The sequence below is a fragment of the Ochlerotatus camptorhynchus genome, unplaced genomic scaffold, assembly GCF_037179485.1.
Source record: "Ochlerotatus camptorhynchus isolate MF236.1 unplaced genomic scaffold, CSIRO-AGI_Acam_v1.1 ptg000393l, whole genome shotgun sequence".
Classification (NCBI taxonomy): Eukaryota; Metazoa; Arthropoda; class Insecta; order Diptera; family Culicidae; genus Ochlerotatus; species Ochlerotatus camptorhynchus.
Window position 1 is genome coordinate 91,662 of NW_027040880.1, and position 25,766 is coordinate 117,427.

The window sequence follows — 25,766 nt, forward strand, 5'->3', positions numbered from 1 at the left end:
GAGTATCGTTGAAAGGGCATTCCGATACAAGATGGTCGTCTAAACGACAAGCAGTATCTGCTCTAAAACGATCAATTCGTTGCGTTTTTTCCGTTCTCATCGACTTAACTCAGTTGACAAAGTATAATAGTGCCACGGTGCACGGTCCTCAAGTTCTTACAAAACAAATTGATTGAAATTGAGAGAATCTTGAATAATATCGACAAAGTGAACGAATCACTGCAGGTAAAACCATCACCATAGATGAGGCCAGTAAACATATCAGAGGTTTGCAGACATCATTTGATGAAATGAAAACGGGTGAAGCTGATCGTGCAATACAGTATGCGAAGGAAAAATCCATTGAACTTGGCATCGACAATAACTTTCGACTGACACGACAACGGAAAATGAAAAAGATCGATAAAGATAATCAAGCTCGAGTGAAGACAGCTTTAAGCGGGAAGTAAGCTCCATATTCGACAAAATACTCCAACAGATGGAGCAGCGCGGCGAAGCAATGGCGGATACAGCTTTGTAATTTTCATTTTTCACAGGACACGGACTCGCATCTATGACTATATTTACAACAATTGAATAAGCTCGGGGCATACTTTAGGCTAAAGCATTCTACTGACATTGATACAGTATATTTAGTTTGTTTCTGAGGTAGAAGCTTTTAAAACATAGATTAAGGAACTGTTGCCTAACCTGAACTCTTCGACTCCCTTACACATCAACATTAGCAATATTAAAAATACAAACACTTTCGTGAACATAAGTTACAAATGACCCAAGAGGGCAAACAATGGCTATTTGAAATGGGGCGTAATTTTCTTGGTTTGCCAACCCTCACTACGTCCCAGGTTGAAGCTACAGTCTAGATTAATCTTCACTAGGGTAGAGAACTACTTCGGCCTAATAGCCCATTTTGGGCCTATCAAGCAGACAACATGAAATATATCCATGATTTCGACATAAAAGAGTCAATGATACGATTGGTACGATACTTTAATTCAAAAGCTACTAAACATAGTTTAAACGCATGGTATGAGTGTTTACACCCAAATTTCTCAAAAACATTCCATCAGGCTTGCTGTACTGGAGTGGCGTTTGTCCTTCATGACACGCCACACTGAAAAATCCAAGGGGCTGGATGGCGGCCACATATCTTTCGGCCAGAATGCAGATGTTCCTTCAGCCGAAGTAGGAGAAATTGCAAAACTTAATAATTTTCGTTTTTATCACAAGGCGACTGAAGTGGTATGAAGAATATCCGTCAAACACTTTTGAAGCATTTTTTTGATTCAAAACAATGTCAAAATCTGAACATTCATGAGGTCCCCTGAGTAGCAAACTTGAATTAATCAACTCGTTATACATCAGAACAACACTATCAGAATGAACCAGGGGAAGCTCATAAGTTTTGACAGGCACACCGGCGACGAGATGGTGGGCAGGAGCTCACGATCTTCCGGTGAGTTCTTTGCCGTTAATGTTCACGAAAAGTTCACTATTTTGCCATACAGAAATTCAAAACAAAAAAATGTATGGGTGGATTTGGACAGTTTTTGACCTGTTTCGTACGACCGGAAGGTGTATGCTAGTCATAAATGCCGTGCCAAACTGATTTCCTACTCAATGAATCCACCTTTGATGTGAATTTCGCTAATAAACTCGAGGAGCATTTCTTATAGCAAAACATTCCATGACAAAATGAGCATAGTTCATTTTAGTAAACAAACTAAACCTTCTTGCTTGTGTGTCACTTTTGATGAAGTTCCTAGCACGGACGCAACCAACGGATGAGAGATTTACAACTGACAAGAGAGTGAGAGCGAGCTTTTGCACTCTCTTTCTCCCATACCCTCTTTGCCTGCAATCAGATATCCAAGTGCACAGCGAGAAATGCACGCTTTAGACACCCATAGATCACGAATTTTCTTCTAATTTAAACTTACATTTTAAACCGGTTTGCAAGTATGATAACGTCCAAAGCGCACCAGACTGCTGTTTCCGTGTTGCTCCCGTTTGACGCGTGACTGCTGAAAGCTTCAATTACAACCAGTGGTGCAAACCGCCATGTATTGTGGAGAATGTGTTTCAAGAGGTGATAGAAGGTCTGCTTTGCTTACATCACGCATTTGACCATTCACAAACTTGTCACCCACCACCCAAAAAGCTCGCTTTTAGATGCACTATTTAACGAGTGTTGTCATGATAGTAATATCAAAATTCTTAGAAATCAATGCATTAGTGATTAGGCAGACCATCCGAACTGAATTTAATTCTTTTTGAAGCAAACCAAGGTCGAAGATTTAATTAAGCCACACTAAAAAATAGTGCATTCATGGTCGCTGGTGGTCAGGAGTAAAGAAGTACAGCAGTGACCAGAAAATCTATCTAAACGCATTTTTTAAAATTATTTACACCTGTGTTGTGCACAGGTTGCACATGTGGACGCGACGCAACTGGTTCCGACAATTTTCCTGGTATTAATGGAACCTACCGTATGAGCCCACCGTTTTCGGAACATTCCTCAAATTTTCGGAACTTCCCATAATTCCTTGAAACTTCTTGATAGTTTTTGAAATTTTCCTGAAGTTAAGGGAAGTAATCCAAAGTTCTTTGTTATTGCTCGGAGTACTCGGACCATTTCTGTAGGTAAAGAAACTGCCTTAAAATCTCTAAACATTCCTGAAGTTCTTTGAACTTCCCTTAAGTCTTAGAACTATGTGAACGTTATTTGATCCACGACATTTTTCTTAAGTTCTCGACACTGCATTGAAGTTATCTGAACTTCCCTAAAAATGATATCACATTTTCCCGCAGTTCATGAAACATTCCGAAGATTTCGAAATTTTACTGAATCTCCCGGAACTTTGCTGAAGTTTTCAAAAATTTCCTGAGCTTCTCAGAAATTATTTGAAAGTCCTGTAATTTCATTGAAGTTAAGTGAACTGACCTGAGACTATCTGTTCTTCTGTGATGTTTTCGAAATTCTTCTGAGGTGCTTCTCTGAAGGTCTAAAAAAATGGAAATGTTCGAAAAACTTTAAACTTGCATGAAATTTTGCGGACTTCTTTGAACTACTTGGACTTTTCGGTATTTTTGTGGACTTCCCTGAAATTTCTGGCACTTTTTACAGGATATCTAAATATTCCTGAATTTTTTTTTCTCCATGATTTGTTTTTCGTCGATCTTGTTTTCCATGCTGAGCACCAATGCTACCGCCGCCAGGGAGGCAGCTCCCACAACTAGACCCTACCTATCGACCCATCAACTCGTGAACCCCGGAGACCAACGGGTTTACTTCCATTCCGAAGGAAGGCGTGATCATAGATTTTATGCCTCAGAACATCCCGGCGGCGCCGACTGGAATTGAACCCAGGCCTGCTGGGGTGAGAGATTATCACGCTTACCATTACACTACCAGCGCCGCTCCTATTCCTGAAATTCTTGGAACTATCCTGAATTTCTTTGGAACTATCCTGATCTGCTTAAATTCTAGTATTTAATAACCCAGAAGTTATTGGAACTGCCCTTAAGACCTCTGAGATTCCCTGAAGATATCTAAACCTAGCGTCACTGAGCTTTTTGAAACTTCTTTTAAGTTTTTACAATTTTCTTCAAGTTCTGTGGACATCTCTGAAGTTTTCTTGACTTCCCAAGCAATCAAAAGTTCCGCATTCAACGATAAAACTCACGTTAAAGTTCCATAAAGTTCAAAAAATGTTTCGATAAAATTTACAAGTTCCATAAAGTACAAATAAAGTTCCAATAGAACTTTCTCCCCAAGCAGCCAAAAGTTCCGCATTCCACGATAAAACCTACTCCATAAAGTGCATATAAAGTTCCAACAGAATTTTATGGCTACTTTGTCCTTAAGAATGCACACGAGGAACTTCAGGCTCCAAAAAGTTCTGATGCGTACTCTTAGCAACTTGAAGTTCAAAATAAAGTTCCAAAGAGCATCACTACACACTACAGAAATAACTATTTTTACACGAGACGTAATCCATCTCTGACGTAAATTATGGTACGTAACTCAACGAAAAGTGCGTTTGATTGAATTGATTTTCTCCTTTCTTTCAACTGATTCTTATGTCATTTGGGCCGCTTGCATGTGTCCGTCTCAGGGCACTGCCGAAATTTACATGACTTATTCGTAGTGTGTAGGAATTGCTGGCAAGTTGGAGTCCCAGCGGAACTTATTAGCAACTTTAAAGTTTATTAAAAGTTCCCTGCGGAACTTCTTAGCAACTTGAAAGTTTCTAAAAAAGGTTCCTCAAAGCCCACATGCAACAATCCGCATAAGTCTTTATTAGTAACAAAATTTCATGTACGTTAATATGAAATGATTAGTGATTAAAATAAATCATAATTCTTATATTTATTCAGTTCATCAATATTCGATCCAAACATTCGTGCTGGGGCTCTCACGCAGAAGGACTGGGTGTAATTTTTCAAATAGCTCTAATTACTACACACTTAGAAATAACTCCTTTTTCACGAGACGTAATCCATATTGGATGTAAATTATGGAACGTAAACAAACATTTAATGTAAAATTAATTGTTCTCAAACCGAAACATAATCAAGACGCCGAAGAGAACGTTTTATTGAATTGATTTTCCCGTTTCCTTCAACTGATTGTTATGTCAAAAGGACGCTCGGCCTCAGGGAACCGAAATTTACATGACTATTTCGAAGTGTGTAGTATTAATACTACTAGTAATGTTGATAAATCAATACACGTTCATTCCTGGGTTCAGAAATAACTTTCATAAATACCTATTCATTAACTTTCATAAAAATGCGAACTAAATTTAAAACTGGTATAGAGTACAAAAACCCTTTTTTACCTATTTCCTTCAAGTGCCGTTTATTTTCCGCCAGAAGCTGCTTAGAATTCTCTTCAATTATGATACAGGAACTTTCAAGTTGAGGATATACGCCTTAAAAATGAGGCTGCTTAGAATTCTATAGACCACCTTTAACTAAGCTTCTTAAGCCTCAAATAGCCTTTTATCAGAACTTTTGGTCACTTGGTTGTATTTTGTTTTTCTTTGCAACATCACACTATATCATTCCCAGGTAACAATATTGAAATGTTATTACTTGTTTTACAGAATTATCTGATGAATAATAACTGCTTTTAAGTTGGAACACCACCAAATTAGCTACTTCCCATCTAAAAAGAATCTCAACGAGAAAACTCCCAAAAGGCGAATGTTGGCTATACACAAATGATAAATTGATATAAGCTTTGAAAGCTTAAAATTAACGACTCTGCAAATTTCCGCTAATACGTATTAAATAAAGAAGAAGCAGATGTTAAATAAGAGCGTCAAATTGGTACAGGCATGGTATGAATGGTCACAGTAAAAATTTGTAGCCCAATTAACGACTTTAAAGTGTCAACATTTTTGAAACATTTTTGTTCGACACAAAAATTAAGAAAGTCATGCAAAATGTGATCCTGGTTTAGACGAACTCTCAAACTTCCAACGTTTGATATTGAAAAATGCTAAAACTATCATAATTCCGTAATTTCTGAACCAATGTTTTATCTCAGGCATAACATTTGATAACGGCTAAAAGCATTTGTAAACAAACTTTATAAGGCCCTTTATACGCGAACCAAAGTATGCCCACGCAAACCAACAACATCATCGGATAGGGACAACTATCACCTTTCCGAAGCTGGTATTGGTTTGTGTGGGCGTACTTTGGTTCACGTGTAAAGGGCCTTAGAAAGTTTGTTTACAAATGCTTTTGTGCCGTTATCAAATGTTATGCCTGATCTATCCTTATATAAAAAAAAAACACTAACTCCGCAAGTTTCGATGAGCTATAAAGGATTTATAAATTAAATCTTTTAATTCTAAAATATTTTGAATTCAACTGGGGTAGTTTTTTTTTACATTTGGAGTTTGAGAGTTAAAATAAGTCTTAAACGTCTGATAGACATCCCGGAGAAATCGATATCCACACCAATGCATTGTGTTCAATCATTAGGCATTCCCACTCCAGTCCAACCCGAATCTAATGGGAAAATTACCTACTTCCCGTCGGCAAACAAACCCATTCACATCAGAAAAAATGCACAAAAGAAAGTCACAAAATCGATAGCAGTTCCATCTTTCGAAGGTTTGTATTCGCGTCACAGCAGCAACGTGTATTTTTTTCCACAATGTGGTAGCCCCCAACTGTCACATCAAAGTCACCGAGTTGTCACTGTCAAACTTACCGAGCACTGCCAGCACTGTATGCCACGTTGCTATTGTTTGCGGTTTAGGATGGAGTGATAGACTGCACTCGTTAGTAATCGATCGAGAAATGGAGTCTACTTAGGCAAATAACACACGGGAAAGACAAAACAACACTAATGAGTTCCGAACAAACAGGGCTGGGCTAGCCCCATGACACTATGGTATCATTTATCATTGCCTACGCTAGTGCTACCGTTGCTTTTATTCATAATTGATTAATTAAGCAGATATTATAGCTGGGTGGCGGTGGTTGTTGTTGTGGTTGTTGTCAGGCACCACTCCTTGATTTGTGCTGGGTACACGCGTGGGTAGGTTATGTCACGAGGGAGTAATTACGATGCTCACGCTCCAGGGGTCTAATTACACATCCTGTGGCGGAATCGATTAGAGACAGCGGCAAGATTCAAGACACACCATAAATTATGATATTACACTCTAGTAAATATCATTCGGTACACTCCACGACCCGGCGGCTTTTAAGTGCCCGCTTTGCACAAACACCAGTTCACGAAAAACCTATACAGGTTGTCAGTTATGCGGCGTCGTGCCCCCTCGCTAAAGTCACCAGTGAGAAAGAGCGGATGAAGAATGAACAGCAAAAAAAAAGAAACGAGAGCGCCATCTCACGTGGGGCGTGGCAATGCTCACACCCTACGCGCATGAATCGGATCTATTCTCTCACACACGCACGCCCCTGCACGCGCTATGCTCGGAAAGGGAGAATATACAATCTGAAGATCGACGACGCAGATCAAAGGCATTGGTGCCGCGACAAGAAGGTACCCTTTACAAAAAGCATGGCATGGAGTCCAGTTTGAGCTTTTTTTTTTTTTTCGTTCGCGCTATCTACAGTCCACAATATTTACTTTACCGATGGTGACACAGGTTGCTGCGATAGCATAATGGTGAGTGAATGACATGGTTCCACCAATACTAACGCAATCTTGGGGACGCTTCGGCTCAGTGAACCGCGTCGTGGTTGGTGTGATCTTCTTCACAAACATAGGTTGTTTGTTTTCATGGTTAGGGCTATTGACTCACGTGCTTTCGGCCATTGTCTTGTATGCTGAACTTTTGATCGGTTCGAAGTTTTCTTGATACTCGATTATTCATCAGTTTTGGTAGATCATAGCAAATGTTTTCTCAGTTCCAGAAACTAATTACCACTCTCATAAAAACATCTTCGTTTCATGGATTGCTTTTTTCCTGATCATGGAGGCGAAGCCAACCAAATCAAACCGGCTCATTCTGAGCAGCAAATGCGGTGGCAATGGATTATTCTGGAAGCTAATTAGAGACATCATCAGTCATCAACCGCGTTGGCAGCGTAACATAATGTGCGACCAATGAGCTATTGAAAACAACTGGCAACCCTGCACACCGGCTGTCATCAAAGCGTTTTGACTGATCAAAGCAATCTGCAGGCAGTGCGGAGCGCAGTTATTCGCATCATTTAGCCACTGCTCGCTGGCAGGGACCATTTCCCAGAAGTGACGATTTCGACTGCTGGGCTAATTAGCCGCCTCTCACTTTGCGGCCAATTTGTGCTGGGACAGATTAAAGATCTCTCTGCCTGCGCCCGCATTACGTTAGGCGTTCTGAACCCATTTTGTTGTATATTTGCATATCAGTAAAGCAGCCACACACGGCATCTGATCTGTCAATTGGTTTTCTTGTTGCATCCTCCGTCGAATCTGGAAAGAAGAAATCATTTTTATTTTAATAATTTTATTGCTTCTTCTAACCAAAACGAAAAATAACAAACCGCCAAAGTTCTTTTGGCGGCTTACCGAAAAGAGATCCGAATGAAAAGTCTAATATATTATCGTTTAATTTAATATTTCCTTTGCCGGTTCCAACAATCAAAAACGCAGTTGGTTGCGAGAGAAGTTAATTAGTACTCATTTTGCTGTTTTATGAATACACATGCGCTTTTGATCAAAAGCCGCACCCATATCGATGCACGACAGTGACAATCGATGCTTGCTGTGATGAACATGCTAACGAGTACGACAGCACGCGGCTGTCAGCGGTGGGCTACTACAACAAAAGCCCCTCGGTCAATTGCGGGAAAGCAATTTTGCGATTGTTGCTAATGAGATTACACCTGAACACGACATTCTTGCTATTCGGACCTTCTCGTATATTACGAATAATGCTTTCAACTTATATTGAAACCATTTTGTTCCACCGCACACTGTCAGTACTGTGAAAAATTGGACAGCTCGTATTAAAATGCAAATGAGCACGCATTCTTCTTCAGCCGTTCGTCAATTATAACGTGCGCTCTTCTTGGCCCGAGCTTTTCGTCCATCAGAGTTGCTCGTCAAGATATGGATTCAACCTAGATGAATCAGCTTTCTTGAAGGAAAAAAAAAACTTTTAAATTAAATTAAATTAAATGAGCTTAATTTACGACTCGCTCGTAAATTCGTTAATTTTATGAAAATTTATCACCGGACCTACGAAGCGAAAACATTGGAATTTTTAATCAGACAGCTCCGCAAGAGTTATACCAAGTTCGCACTAACTAGCAAATGGAGTCTACTTAAAAAATACTCCATTCAACTGATTTGAACAAGCAGGAAAAGTTCACGCTCATCAGAGAAAAATATGAATTAGTGTTAATTTATCCACGCTACGGTGGTGCGGTAACCCTCTTCCGGCGGCTGACATTTTATGACCTTTTGTGCCGCTGCACCGCTCGAGAGCTACCGAAAGGAAATCAACATTAACAGAAATTATCATTTCAACCTCCTCAACAGCCATAGCAGTTGTCTGGGTTCGTTTTCGAAAAACTGTGGAAAAGAACAAGAAGAAAGTCAAATCACAATAAAAATTTATGAATTTACAGCAGCCGCTGAATCCGTCGCCCGACCTAGCCGATACGCGGCGGCTTCTTTCTTCTCTCATTTTAGCGAACCAATTAACAAGTTGTTCACCGTTTCCTCATGTTTGTGTATTTGTTTGTATAATTACAGAACAATCGCATTTAAACCTATTTGCCAACCGGCCCCAACCAAAGAAAAAGAGGAAATCCCGAACGGCATTTACCAACCACCAGATCTTCGAGCTCGAGAAACGGTTCCTCTACCAAAAATACCTATCGCCCTCGGATCGGGACGAGATTGCGGCGGCACTCGGCTTGTCCAATGCTCAGGTAGGTCATGGCACTGTAGTAGCAAATTCGATTTCCTCGAAAGGTTTTGTGGGACCCGATGAACACAATTCGATTGCCTTTTAAAGTCCCTTAAATTGACTTTAATCACTTCTATTGATATTCCTTTCATCCGTTCCTTCTTCCTTTTTTCCTGGTATAGGTTATAACCTGGTTCCAGAATCGACGTGCCAAACAGAAGCGCGATCTGGAAGAACTGAAGAAGGATGTTAACGCTGTCGAGGTGCTCTCGGCCCACAAAACCTTTCTCGAGAATATTGGATTCCGGGAGGCGGGTTCGCCGTGAAAGTTAACGGAAAAGTAGGTTTCTTTTTGATTTTCATACTTTGGCTAATAGGTGATGGGAGTTCAGGACAATTTTTAAACTGAAATCATCTAGATGGGGAAATGCCCCTGAATTCATGGTTCATTCACACTTTTGCGCATGTGTTCTTGGGTTAAAATTTAGTCAATCGCCGCTGTATTCAGTTGCGTGGTATATACGACATAAAGTAAATGTTTGACATTTGACATGAATCATTTTAATAAAAAAAGAAATTTTGGTACATTTAATAACTATAAATGGACCTGATCGAGGGATTGCTTTCCAAAACAGAAATGGGTTCAAGGGTTTAATAATTTCTCATTGAATTATTCCTAAGTGTTTGTATTAAACAAATGGAATTCTAGCATGCCGTTATCCACTCCTGTATCTTGTTTTTGTTTTATTAAAATCACTGATTGAAAGCTGATAAAGCCCGATGGTATAATATTTAAACAAATAGTTATACGATCGTGCTCCGTGCAGCACTTAGTGCTCCGCTATGGCTTTACTAGTGCTTTGTAGGTATTTTATGAAACATGATATTTTTACCATACCTTTTAACTAAAGTTTGAAGTCACTTTCGTATTATTTTAAAACGCTGCCCAACAAAAAGTTTGAGCTGATTAAAAGCTGAATAAGCCAAGTTTTAGCAGAAGAAGTTAATTTTGGCATGAATCAGCTCATATTCAGTATGCAACTTGGGGCAAGACAGCTCTTCCTCACGACAGATTTTTGAGTTGATTTTAAGAAACTCTGCGTAAATCGTGTTGCTCAATGTTCAAAACCCGCAGCAACCTGATTTTGTTGTTAATTTCTCTACTGTCATCTGGTAATTTCCTGTGATTCGTGAATTAATGCAGAATCGATCGCTGCCTCGTAAGCATATCAACGACAGGTTAAATGAGGTGAGATCTAGTGAGATTATTGTGCTGACTTAGATAATAATTCTTATCGTTGATCTTAACAACTCCATGTAGTTATTGAGAAAAAATGATAAATTGGAGAAAGTATATTCCAACACAAACATAAGGACAGTGAATAATGTGGGAAGTAGGCATTTTGATAAATTAGTACTCACAAACATCAATTTCTTTTTTTTTTTTGTTTATTAATTTATTTTATAAGGCTCAACCGAATTAACTTAACAGAGCCGAGGATTCTTGGTCACTACACAATACATCTTAAATATATAGTCAAAAGGTACAACACAATAAACACTTTATCTTCCGCTATCCAAAAAACCTCCTCCATCAGAACTTGAGTCGCTTCCAGTAGTTTCATTGTATGGCAAATTGTTGTACGCCAACGAGGGTCAGAGCGCGTCCATTGCAGCAATGGACGCAAAACGTGGTCAGCACTCACACACTCATCACGAAACGGTTGCTTTCCAAAGTCGACGACGCATCGACCGAAAGAACTGCTGATGAAGAACAATGAGGAGGACCACACAATGGTTGCTGCCGAGAAAACAGACGATCGCTTAGCACACATCGAGAGTGGTCTGCTTTTGTCGACAGCCGAGTGAACACTGAAACATCAATTTCCTCTGGCATAGATTTGCAATGAAATCATAGGAAGAATCATTAGAGGAAGAATATGCAAAATATATTAAAACAACAGTAAAGGAAATTAATTTAAATAAATAAATAAAATAAAACCAACTCTTCAACAAAAACATCGAAATTGCTATTAAATATTTTATAATTTATTTGTCATTCAAAGCAGAACAACTGCAATAGAAAAAAAAATATCAATTTGAAGATTTTGGGTACAGGAATTCTGGAGTCACACAAGGCGTATTGGAGCGAATCTAAGTTATAAAGGAAATACTATGAGTTGTTTGAAGTGAGGTTTGAAGCTCTCATTCTGGCTGAGGCTCTTACTCTTGCTCTTGCTCATGAAGGTTTATTCTCTTAATTGATGCTTGCTGGTTTGAAATTATATAGCACAGCTCAATCTATTAGGGACTGTGAGCATACATTATCGCAAGACCAACAATTGAAAAGGCCGCAACTACATTTTGTAAACAAACCTTGTGAACCGAAACCTACATTCGCAAAACTAAAACACGATCGGGTACAGGATAATTAACCCTACCTTTTCATTTTGTTGGTTTGCGTTGGCGGACTTTGGTTCGTGACAAAATGGCCTTACAAGGTTTGTTTATAAAATGGAGTTGAGGCCTTTTCAATTGTTGGTCTTGATCGTGGATTGATTTTGACAAGTTTCAGACTGCTGCGTGGACAATCATCAGGGCATATTTTTCAATTCAATCGTCTCCTCGAACAGCTCCTTAACATGATCAATCCTGCAAATAAACAGTGACTTTATTATAAAATTTCAATCTCGGATAGGTGACACAACTCTCAACTTTTCAGTTGCTGCTCTCGCTGCAATACTATTTACTCTGAGTAAAGCTGACTTGCCCCTTGGTATGCAATGTTTGTTGAGTAGGTATCTGAGAATCTGATAATAAGTATTGTTAAAAATGTAATTTCCAGTGACGGCATAATTCTCACTCAAATTAGTTTTTTTTTCTTTCTCATCTCACGAATGATATTGGAATAAAATATCAAGCATGATTTTAATTTGACAAGCTCCTTTGATATTGCGAGACTATTCAGAACATGTAAAATTGTAGAACAACATGTAAAAACTGATTCCGTTGGACATCATTTTCATTGAAAGAGAAAGCATAGTAAGCTATATTTCTTTAATCTTCACTGATGGCAGACACGAAGCTACTGCTGCCAGCAGTGATGGAAGTTTCGATTCATGTTCGGGTGTACATCAAAAATCTTGAAGCTCAAACTCACCACAGTTTGGTGAGAATTGTAGCTGGTGAGTTTTGTTAGAATGATATCAGGGCTACCGTATCATAGCTTGTAATATCATCCGCTGTTGTTTGCTTGTTGATTTTGTTCACGATAATCATATTAGGTATTGCTCATTGGTGAGATTCGATCTTTTGATCAGTGTTGGGAAAATATCAAAAGATCAAATCTCACCAATGAGAATAATCGCATTTGAGTATCGTAAACAAAAATCAACAAGCAGACAATATCGGATGCTATTACAAACTGTGGTACGGTTGCTCTGATATCATGCTTACAAAACTCACCAGCTACAATTCTCACCAAACTGTGGTGAGTTTGAGCTTCAAGATTTTTGATGTACACCCGAACACGAACCGAAACTTTCATCACTGCAGTAGCTTCGTGTCTGTCATCTGTGTAGAGTAAAAAGAGATAGCAAGGTATGCTTTCTCTTTCTAAGAAAACGATGTGCTACGGAATCATTCTTGTGGTATGTCAACTCGTAGCCTCAATTTTACATGTTCTGAATAGTCTCGCAATATCAAAGGAGCTTGTTAAATCAATATCATGCTTGATATTTTATTCTAATATCTCGTGTGATATTGGGAGCCCTTGAGAGCGAAACAAAATCATTTGAGTGAGGATTATGCCATCATTGCTTTTGATATTCTTCCAACACTGGACTCATTTCATTGATATACGTTTGCAAGCTGTTTTCAAGCTACTGTGATTGAAGGTCATTTTTAATTGAAGCTAAAAAAAACGTCTAATGGTAAATAATAATGCAGCTTTTCCGGTGATAATGATAATGTCGAATGAAAGCTGCATTCATGAATCCTAAATCAATTTGGATTCCAATCGACCTAAAGTTCTCCAAGTCCTTTCCTTGTCGTTTGATTTTGGATATACCTCAACGAAAAATAGAAACTTGTAGTCTTTACACAGTTTGACAGGGAAATATCTTTTGAACGTTTATATTTTCTCAAAAGGCTCCAAAATTGTGTATGAATTTCGAAATCTGGTTTTTTTTTATTAAAGATTTTCAAAATTTGATGAAATGCATTGTTATATAGGAGAGTGAACTCAGGAACATGTTACATACATTCATTCCTAAATGTACAGTATTCTAAGATTTGCCATAAATCGCATTTTTAAGAATTGGGAGAAAATTGGAGGCCTTAAAGCTCAGTCAGTAAAGGCATAGCTACAAAGCAAAACCATGCTGGAGGTGGCTGGGTTCGATTCCCGGTCCGGCCTAGGAATTTTTCTCGACTTCCCTGGGCATACAGTATGATTATACTTGCCACACAATTATACTAATGCAAAAATGGTACACGCAATCAGGCTTCCGGAAATCTCACGCGTACACAAATGCGACAGCGAGCTGTGAGACGGAGCGTCGCATGACTCTCAAATCCATGGTGTGCTACATTAATTGTACAAAAGAGACACCAGAACTATGCGCGCGACAAGCTACACGCTCTCAACAAATTCAAGCGTTTCAATTTTTTTTTTTCTCATCGCATTGCTCTCTCAATGTGACGCATGTATTCAATCACATGCGACTGTTTCGTTGAAACATCTCAATGCGCTCGCTCAGGGCGCCATCGCCGTGCGCTGTTTCACATGCCTTGACTCTCGCGTTCCCATCATATGTGATGTTGTCGGGTGACGAGAGAAGGGACTGCAAGGGTTTGTTCACAGAAGACTTGTGTGCCTTTTTCGTATGTGTCTTTTGAAATGGGGTGAAGTTTTTAGATGGTTCCAGAAATATCTTCTAGTATAGATTCAAGCAGACTCACCGTAAGATCACCACTCATGATCCTAGGAAGACGCAATGGCTTGTCGAAAGGATGCTAAAGGAAGGTAAAGGAAGACTACATGAGCGGTGGATAGCAACCTTACGGTAGTTGGGATACCGTAAGCATGTTAGCACCCCAAATAATACCGGAATATCTGTGGAACTATGTGTCCTTCAACAAGTCCTTATGCGGAAATCTTCTAGAATGCATTTTTTGGAAGCCTCTGAAGCTTTCAGCCCATTTGGTGGAAAAATATTAGACTCAGAATCCCTCAGAATACTTTTACTCAGACCAGTAAAAATATAAATGGACGATTTTGAATGTAAAACAGCACTACATTATACTATACAAGATCATATAGTCGGCGTTTAGTCAGAAGGGACTAAGTAGCAAAATAAAAACAAGAAATGAGTTAATGATATCATAAGATCAAGAATTCCCTCAGCTAGATTTAATTTTTTCAGCTAGATTTGAAAAATTAGAGAAGCAAGAGAAAACGGTCAAATGATTTGTCCCATTACATAAGACACAAACAGCCAACTTTAAATTCGTTTTTCTCGAAATCAAAAAAAAAAATCACAGTTCGGTCTGACTTGACCGATCATATCAACACGCTAGCAATGATAGAACTCTGAAGATTAATATTTGTATTTTGTCTGGCTTGAGTGAACACTATTTTAAGGAATTATTTTCAATGCAGTAGTGTACTTTGCTGCAAAAACGTTGGTGGTGACTTCTCATTACATACACACAAGTCTACACTTAAAAATTAACTAAGTTTAACATGTTGTAAATGTGTTCTGTTATGATCCATTGAGCTGAAATTTTGACACAAAACTTGCTTTTCCATTGACCTTTGTCCGATCAGCTATGCACAAATTTTATTTTTATTGTCACCTTCCAGCAGGTAAAGGGTGTCCACGATGAAATTGCCACACACAAAATTGATTCGCAAAATTCGAGTTTTCATCCGATTGCCATCAAATTTTCAGGGATTGAGAAATAACTATTAAACTTCATTTTACCATTTTACTCGTATTTTATTTACAGTCCATACGCAAATGCCCGCACCTTGGCCTTAACCCCGGCCATAAGATTCTGCACAACCTATGAATCAACCGTTTTTTGCATGTAAACCCATACTTTCTTCAGTTCCTCGACTGTCTTCACTACCTTAGGTCGTTTAAAAAGGTACTGCTTCATAATCGCCCAGTACTTCTCGATGGGGCGGAGCTCCGGAGTGTTGGGAGGGTTGAACATTTTCGGCACGAAATTGACCTTATTGTCCGCATACCACTTCAGCACGTCCTTGGAGTAGTGGCATGAGGCCAAATCCGGCCAGAAGATTGTTGGGACGTTGTGGGCCTTCAGGAGAGGAAGCAGCCGCTTCTGGAGGCACTCTTTTATGTACACCTGTCCGTTCATCGTGTCCTGGGTCACGAAAGGTGCACTCCGCTTCCCACACGTGCAGATGGCTTGCCAAACCAGGAATTTCTTCGCAAATTTGGACATCTTCTGAGTGCGGACATGCTCCGGAACGCTGAACTTATCCTTGGCCGTGAAAAACAGGTTGCCGGGGATCTGTTTGAAGTCGGTCTTCACATATGTTTCGTCGTCCATGATGCAGCATTCAACTTTCGTCAGCATGTTGAGGTACAACTTCCTGGCACGGGTTTTGGCGGACTTGTTCTGCTTCTCGTCGCGATTAGGGGCCTTTTGTACCTTGAACGTTCGAAGCCCAGCCTTAGTTTTGGCCTTCTGGACAAAACTTCGGCTTAGGTGCAGCTTCTTAGCCACATCCCTAACGGAGGCGTTCGGATTTCGGTTGAAGGCCCCAACTACGCGGTTGTGATTTTTGGTGTTGTACGGAATACTTTTTCCTTCACTTCTGGGCTTCCGATCGGTGGTCAACCGTTCCTCGAACCGCTTAATCACTCGCGACACCGTGGAATTCGCGATTCCCAACGTTTTAGCGATGCACACCAAAAAATTCTGAATTTTACTGGCGATGTAAACATCCATGCATGCAAACATTCATACATGTAAACTTCCTTTTCACGTAAATTAGCAACTTGCAAGAAATGTTGCAAACAAAAGTGGACAGTTGCATACAATATATGGGATATTACATAACATGTCTCATAAATTTACACGATCTATAATCTAAACTTGTATGATATATGACGCTCCATTTATGTGCATCATAGTAACGGAAATTTACACTACTTTTTATTAGCTGTGTGGAACGATGCGAGAGATCCTTGTTCTCGTGATGAATGCGCAAGATTTTATCACGCACGAGCTGTTCTTTCGACTCCATTTCCGCGAGTTTTGATCACAGGACTTTAAAACTTGCAGGATGTAAATAATGCACTATGAACTAAATCCACCCAAGTTTTCATTAAATTCTACCCAACGGTTAAAAAGTTAGAGCAATTTCATAGTGTGGCAATTTCATCGTGGACACCCTTTACTTCAAAAAATTTGGTATTTCTTACACGTGAAATTCAACATATTTGTAGTTTTGCGTCAAAATTTCAGCTCAATTGATCATAACAAAACACATTTACAACATGTTAAACTTGGCTAGTTTGTATGAAAACGACCTTTGTCCGATCAACTTTGCACCGCAGTGTACGTTGGTACGAAATGCTGGATTAAGGTTAATGTAATAAATTTAGAAAAAGTTGTGTCATATCTGTATAACGGATTGTTGCTAAGCTTCTTGCTTCAGGAATTGTATTGAATACCTGTCAATCAACAAAAATTACTACGGCAGCAACTGAATTCTTCAGATGTGTTAGAGTAAACGCTCCTATAGTTGTGATACGTTAGAAACGTTAGGTTCCTATAGTTGTGTATTGAGTCTCCATACACAACTATAGGAACCTAAAGGCCGGCGCACAATGCATACGTTTTCAGGTTTTTTGACATGGCATGGGCTAACTGTCAAAAAACCTGAAAACGTATGACAACATTAACGCTTAACGCTTCTAACGTACTGCTATTATAGGAGCGTTTACCCTAGTGCTCACAGAATAGTTCATATCAGCCACCATGATGCTGAATTGACACAATCAATTTGCGACAACAGATTTCCAAAAAGTCCTAGTGTTAGTACCGTGGACCCTCGGTGTACATTTCACTTACCAAAGCCACATCTCTTCCTTCGTTCGTTATGAATGGGCTATTTCTCAAGTTAATCCTTTAATCAACGAAAATTGCCGCTAGGAAAACTTTGTTGGTCATAACCATCCGACACCTCTTCTCCATGTTCGATAAGAGTGTAGTAGCTAGGTCGCTTTCCATCGTTTTCAAAACAAAACAACACTTTTCCCACATCAAGAACACGAGTTGGTCTTCCAGTTGAGTTTGTTATTTCGATGTCGCATTGAAAGGTCGCTTAGCGACGTCTCATTGAGAAAAGCGCATGAGCTTCGGCTCACGCGACGTCGCATGATACTCGTTCTCATGAAACGCATACATCCGGAAATGTGCTGTGGTTACAAAACAGTGCGACACACAGACTTTATGAGAACGTGAGATGCGACAAAACTGAAGAGAGAGAAACAAAGTGCTACAAATCTCTTGCGCATGAGACTGCTATGACTATGAGACTATTCGTATTGCGTCTCGCATACGGTAGCGCGCGCACTGGAAGCCTGCACGCAATAAGCTAACATGCGATAAGCAAATGCGAAGAAGATGAAGACTTGATATCCCCTTTTATGACATGCATTTGAATATGTGTGAACGTGTGAATATTCCGGGGAATCAGGTCTTCATAAACAGAGTTCAATTTTTATCATATTCATATATCAGGTTTTAGTGTGTAAGCCTTTGGGGATCGAGTATCCCCTAACTGAGTTTTCAACTTGATTTAAAACTGAACAATAATTCACAATAATAAGCAATAATTCAATGATTTTAGTCGATTCTGACGGAAATGTCACCATAATATTACCTTCCGTCTAGACGAAACTTTGTGGAAACTTCCCTCAAAAAATATACTCAGAATTTCGGGAATCCAAGGAGGGATCAAGTGTGTCCAGTCTCCCATACGAATCCATTTTTCCTTGATTTGTTTTCTGTCAATCTTGTTTTCCGTACTGAGTACCAATGCTACTGACACCAGGAAGGCAGCTCCCACACCTGGACCCTACCTATCAACCCATTAACTCATGGACCGGGGACAAACGGTTTTACTTCCCTTCCGAAGAAAGGTGTGATCAGAGATGTTATGCCTAAGAAAATTCCGGCGGCGTTGGCTGGGATTGAACCCAGGCCCTTCGGTTGACAGGCAATCACGCTTACCACTGCCTACCCAGACAACCAGAAGTCGTATATCAATGTACAGACAGTATCGTAAATTGCTACAGTTTAAGTCAAAATCGCATATAAGAATGGCATACCTAGCATTATGTTTAAGTTAAATCGTATAGAATGCAAATTTCTGACCTATATGCGATGACTCATTTTTCTGTCGTACTGTATCACAAATTAAATCGGATTACATCGTAAGACTTTTCAAAATGAATTTGTTATTACAGATTAAATCGTATATGATGTTGAATCAACGCGTTTAAAATTAAATTAAAATATGCACGTATATGGCCTCCACTTTTGTACGTACAAGCCATTTATTTGCATTCTATACAAATTGTTTGTTTGTATATCACGAAAACAACTTTGAATATACGTGCATTCTGGTTGTCTGGGTACTAATCCATGACGGATATTGAAAACCCATGGAGATATTTCCACGCATGGATTGAAATCAGCTGAAATCCCATTGTGGATAAATTAACAGGTCAGGTCAGGAGCTGCGAAGAAAGTGGCTCAACTAGCTCGTGAAGCACTGTCGAATTCCACAGATGATCGGAGAGGTTAGCGAGGGACATGCTAGACCGAAGGAGATCTGGAACTGCAGATTGTCGAACTTTGAAGGAGGAACTGCGCGCAACTTTTGGAGAAGAGAGTGAATCAAGACTTCAGGTTGACCGTACAATCTCCGCAATACATCTTTAATGAAGGGCACCGACTGTGGCATCAGCAACCTGCTTCTCACTGATTCTAAAGCATTCCCTTTCAGACAGTGCTGTAGTCGCGCAAGTATCTCCGAATCACTAAATCTGCATGTCTATGTAGTGGCCAATCCTGCGGGTCGCACGAAATGTTTGAAAGCTCTATCGGCATCTTGTAGCTGTTGTTCACTGGATGGCCCTGACTTCCGGTGACAAACGACATTTTTGTGTTAGTACCAACGTACTGAGAAGTGACAAAGTTCTACGCTGTTTGGCGGAATATTTGTAGCAAGTGATCGACCCAGAGCTGATTTTGTTCTCAGGAATGTGGAATTGTAGCTAGACATTCGCGTACACCCATAGTTTGTTGAAGAGACTTTTGGTACCCTTTCAACTACTATACTATCATGAAACATTGACCCACTACTACCCTCGCTGCTACCCGCATAATCGTCACATCCTGAAGCCCAACTCATGATTATTGGAACTGTTAAATTATTGTGGCTGGATATTGGAGAACCCTCGATAATTGAAGGCAGAGCACTACTGTTGACCTTTCGCGGAGCACTGATAGAGTTGGTACCGGTAGAGGAATTGAATCTAAATAGTCAGCAGCGGAGAACTTACCAGTTTTCGGGGAACACCACAGGGTATTTCGATGTGTTATACGAGGTCGCCATTTGATCTCACTGGATTCGGAACTTGAGCTTCCATTGTCGTTGCAATGGAACACTCCACACTTCTGGAACCATCCACTGAATTTGGCGTGGAAGTTGACGGTGGGCCCGTAGCTTCTAGGGCAAGATCGTTTGATGATATTGGGTTGGAGACGGTAGGAGCAGGGATTGTAGACTGCTGAACTGTTTCTGTAACTACGGCCGTTGTCAAACTGTTACTGGATGGCATCACTTTCACTCGATGCGCTGTGCCGACTTTCTGTTCACTTAGCCACGACCGAACCTTCTCTCTGCTAGCTCGATTGCTCAGTTTCAATTTACTACTGGCTCCATCCTCTAAATCACCCGCTTCTGCCAAGGGAAGTACATACTTCTTCCTCAGAAAGCTCTCCTCCTCCTCAGCTGATTTTGTCCTTTTAGCCGCTTGAGCTGCTTCTTCCATAAGAATTCTGCATCGAGACTGGTACATAGAATCCTCCTCACGGCATTGGTCGCATTTCTAACTGCGATTAACTTCGGCAATGGAATCCGTCACCGATCGCACTTGGCGCTATGTTTCGCAATATCGATCTCGTTGCGAGCACCAGAAAATCTTTAAAGATTATTCGGATAGATTTTCGGGCAGACGCAAACACGGGTTGAGAGCAATAAATGCAGCTTCAAAGCTGTAATTTTATTTGATTTTAAGGTCAACTGGTTGCGGAGATATGGACTGAACATGTTCCGAACAATACGGGTTTTGAGACTAGATGTAACCTGAAGCGTGCCAAACACATATGCGACACCTCAAATCACATGAGAAAATTGGTTGTCATATCGACTTCCCAGGTGCACATCGGTCACATCCGGATATGTTTCCCCAGGAAAGTCGCCATAATTTCTGACGAAGCCAAAGCTCATCATGAGACACATAAAATCACATGAGAATTCAAAAACAAATTCAATGATAGGCATAACGGATGCTGAATCATTAGGTCGAAGTACGTTAGGCCGAATGGGTCATTAGCAATGGCGGTTCGAAGAGGGGGCTAAGGGGCCACTCTCACTCCACTGTCGCTTCCATCTCACTGGCACTTCCGCTCAACCGGCGCTTCCGCCGGTGCTCCAAAGAATTACTCATGAAGAACTGCTCATGTTTAAATGAAGCATAAACTTTTAGAAATTATTCATGAATAAAAACACATAAGCCTAAAGTACCGACAATTAGAAAAAAACAATATGCTCACGTTAAAAAAAAATAAACCCCAAGAAATGAAACATTTAAAAAAAAAATCAAATCAGAATCAGTACTGCATATTTTCTAAAGGGAAAAAAAATCTTCGGCCTGTTTGGTCTAATATCCTGACACTCTTTTAACCGATGCATCGTCTTTGCCTTCCAAGTGAACTATTAACATAATTTTGAAGACTTCACCACTAAAAAAAATCCAATTGTGTATTTTACCTCCAGCTTCCCTGCATTATTATGTAAGCAATTCTCGCTGAAACCGGTCTACTAGTTTTCTGAGGTTCTGAAATATTGGATGATTTAAATAATTAAATCTCTATAATTCTTGCATAAAACCCTAAATGTTTGCATACCATTCGAAAGAGAAACGTCAGGGATTTCTTGTTGGCCGCCGTGTTGAAATTATCCGCCATATTGGATTTCTACGAATAAATTAGTTTTTCTTAAACGTCTCAATTGAAAATTAAAAATGCCATTGTAAAGCACCAACTTTTCCAAGAAGATACCTAGTGTACAGAATTATAAGGGCCTAACTGCGATGAACGATTTGCCTAATAGATTTTCTCTGTTGTTAATAAGTCGGCTGGATTACCATTTTTCGGTGGGTTTGTTGTTGCTTTTGCTAGCTAATACATCCCTTTAGTACACTGTACAATTCCGGATAATTGGTTCACTTAACTATAGTAATGTGAAGAGAAAATCAATTAAGAGAATCGATCATCGCAGTTAGGCCCTTATGATTCTAAACGCTAGATACACATCAAATCATGATAAGAAATTCCCGTACAGACTATGGCTTATATCATGTAATATAGGCTATCTTGCAACGAACACTCATACATCTAGTTTTAACTGGAAATCTTATGTATGAGTGCTCATTGCAAGACATCCTATGTTACGTAATATAGGCTGTAATGTGTACTGGGAATAAGAAACCAAAAGAAAAATAAATATGAGGTAATATGAACCCATTCATACGTGATGATTTCTTACCAAAATAAAAATTGATATGTATCATACAGGAAAAGTCACAGCTTTTAAATGGCGTACTTAGATTTTAAATTGGTGTCAGGTAAACTTATGAGAAATTAATTTCATCGAAAAAAAAAACAAACATGGTGGTTTACAATATGGCCACCATAAATTCTTAAAATTCCAAATGAAGACCCAGATGTTTCCCTTTTAAATGATTTGCAAACATTAGGGTTTTTTTTGAAGATAACTTATCAAGAAGATTGGAAACTCTTCCATTTTCCCATACCACCTTTACTGCCAATAAAAGCATATCAGTCTCATATGGAAATGTTAACTGCTGAGAACATAGCAAGTGAAGTTGTTTTGTTTGATTGTTGCTTTATATGCACTGAATACTATTATAGCTTAAAGCAAGTGTTACTCAATTGTACCAATAAAAGGAGTGGCATATGTATTCTCATAAGTTTTAAGAATTTTAACTTGTATTTGGAACGTTAAAATAAAAGTTGGGACTCGTATGCCTCGCATGTTGCTGGGCAATAATTTCCGAGAAGATGAAGCAGTAGATTTCTATAGATGTAAATCCTCTATATCAGTAGATCCTGGCTGTAGAAGATGAAGCAGTAGATTCCGATGGGAGTTTTTTCGGTGAAGCTTCAGGACCTGTGTGTGTGTGTGTGTGTGTACAAGCTAACCCCCACTGTCCGGCAGTGTTATTATGGAAGAAAACTGCTTTTTATTACCCTTAAATTAAAGCAGGTTTAGTGCGGGAGTTTGGAGGTGTTAGCTCTATTGCAGCTTCAGTGACCTATTTCAGAATGCCTGGTAATTCACGACCACACCGAGGTCACTTTTACTTACAATAAGCCCCGCATGTTCACTCTACCTTTATCATATGGATAATGGTACCATAAACACACTTCCAGATTCAAAAAATATTATTTCCAAATCTGGCATGTATATAGTTTTGAAATTTGTTCAACTGTATTAAATCCATTTGAATGGACATTTCTTACCAATTTTGTTTCGAATATCTTTTGATTCATCTGCTGGCAGCCCTTACTGGCCCTTACCGGCGACCAACGTGTCTGCCCGCAAAAGCAACAACGCCCAAATCTCAAAGCTCTCCGGACGTCCCCTCGAAAATGCAATCGAGAAATGTATAAGAACAATCTTCAACTGGAGCGTACTCGCCAAATCAATATATCTGGGAGCACATTCACGATGCTTATTTTTCTCTCGTAAACCCGTCGTCGTCGAACGGCAAAAAAAGGAACTCGGTGAGCAATTTTGTGATACGGAATTTTCACTGAAAATCAACCTCAAATTCACGACACCCAACTGCGAAACACGTTCAGAAGCACTTTTGGCACACTTTCGATATCAATTTCGTTCTAGGTAATACACTTAATTTTTTGCAAAAATAGTTGCAAGCGAACCATCATTAGCACCGATCGTAACGAGCTCTTTCACGCACCTTGCAGCACGTAAATAGACTGAAATTAAAAATTATCACTCGCGATGCCACTAATTTCTGGTCCGGCAGAAAAAATCAAACAACGCAGATTGCGACATCTCTTCTGATGCTTGCAAACATGATAAATCACTGTTTCTTTATCGATTCTAAAACTTCCCGGAAAGCGAGAAAACTACCAATCACACAAGTATAACCGTCCGGGAGGAAGAGCGCCAGTGATAATCCGGGAAATGCAGCCGAAAACTATGAAAACGAACGCACGCACAAAACAGACAACAAACTTAAACCACGACCGTTTCCAAAGGGGTTCAAAACTGCACTCCGGTGAAGCTTAAGGACCTGGTTCGAAAAAACTTAAGGTGTCGACGAAAGAAGCAAGAAGAAAGGACGTCATCGAAAAACTTCGTCTGCTACATCCTGTTATTCACGATTTCTGTGAGTGCAGTGTTGGAAAAATATCAAATAATCAAATCTCACCAAAGAACAAGATGACGAATGTTTTTCGTACACTAAAATCAACAAGTAAACAACTGTAAGCTGTGATATCGCAGCTCAGAATATCAAGCATACAAATCTCACCAGCTGCAAATCTCACCAAACTGTGGGGAGATTGAGTTTCATGATTCTTGCTTTACAGAGAGATAGCATTATTAGCACCTTCTTTTTCTAAGAAACTATGTGCAACGAAATCATTTTTGTGTCGATTCAACTCTCAGCTTCAACTGTACACATTGTGAATAGTCTCGCAATATCAAAGGAGCTTGTAAAATCAATATCAATCATGATATTTTGCTCCAATATCACGCGTGGTATTGAGAGCGTATCCCGAGCAGGAGAAAATAACTAATGAATACCTTATTCTGACCTGATATCAAAATTTAGTATTGATCAGCATGACATAAGAGGTAAAATACGAAAGAATAAAACCAAAAAAATTCATGCAAAATACTTTGCAAATAACAAAAATTGATATTTGAATACCAAAAGAATACCTGTGTGGTATTGTTTTGGTATTGCATTATCATAATTTGTTATTGGAATGGTATTATGGTATTTTTTTGGTATAATTTTTTGGTATTTTACCTCTTATGTCAGGCTCATCCATACCAATTTAAGGTATCGAGATATTTGTTCCTGCTCGGGATGAGAGCGGTAAAGTATAAATTTTCTAATAATTATACCATCACTGTTTGGGTGTTTGAAAGACTGTAGAAAACGTATTTCTAAAGATGATAGAATTTAAGCAAACCGTTTATTCTGGAATCTTGATTCGAAATAACAGACCAGTTTTATACGTGAACATGTGCAACTAATGGAGATTACTAAACGAATCCATAATACGCACATCGATGATGGCCTTCGTAAACATACATACAAATACCATGTACCAGCGGTACTGTGGAAAACGTCTACCGAAAATTTATCTAAATACTCTAGGATATTCAGATCATTGCGGGTAAGCTACAGCGTTATAACATGTTATGTTAAATGTTTAACCAATCCATTTAATATAACAGGAACATTGTATACCGGTGCGTTGATGGTGATCACCCAAAACCCATCAAGCTTGCCAAGTATCAGAGGGATACATCAAAGCGCGATGTAATAAAAGCACCCATTTCTGCATTCAAACCAACCATTTCGCTCTATTGACGTGAACATGCACTGAATCACTTATATCTGCTATCGGATTTGTCAGAGAAGAATATGTATGAAGTGTTGCAAAACCGTAATATGCATGCCAGCTATGTCCTGCTATTGCTGAAGCAAATGAATATCTCACTTGTTAAACTAGGACGCAAACAGTGCGAAACCTGTGTTAAAGCGACCCTACACGAAAAGCAGACAGGACATTCGACTTCTGCGGTCCAAGAAAACATGTGTTCGATTTGTGACAGCTATGCAGTCCACTTAAGTGAAGATGGTGAAGAAACAATTCCAGGAAGAGTTGTGTTTACTTTAGATTTGTAGAAGGTACGTTGCAGGGTAGACAAATCAGTTAAAAAATTACAAGACTCGTTGTTCCAGTTGG

The 25,766-nt window shown here is 39.4% G+C and overlaps 1 protein-coding gene across 2 annotated transcripts in view; it reads left to right on the forward strand.

Annotated features, from left to right (window-relative positions):
- Window positions 1-25,766, forward strand: part of LOC135710619 (homeobox protein B-H2-like) — a 98,723-nt gene that overhangs the window by 68,659 nt on the left and 4,298 nt on the right. Inside the window, exons 2-3 of one of the 2 annotated variants that reach the window (XM_065233239.1) lie at window positions 9,236-9,414; window positions 9,575-9,732. In XM_065233239.1, the coding sequence (XP_065089311.1) occupies window positions 9,236-9,414; window positions 9,575-9,718 (323 nt within the window). In that variant the 3' untranslated portion in view covers window positions 9,719-9,732. The remainder of the gene's footprint in view (window positions 1-9,235; window positions 9,415-9,574; window positions 9,733-25,766) is intronic. The other variant, XM_065233238.1, reaches the window with a different exon arrangement.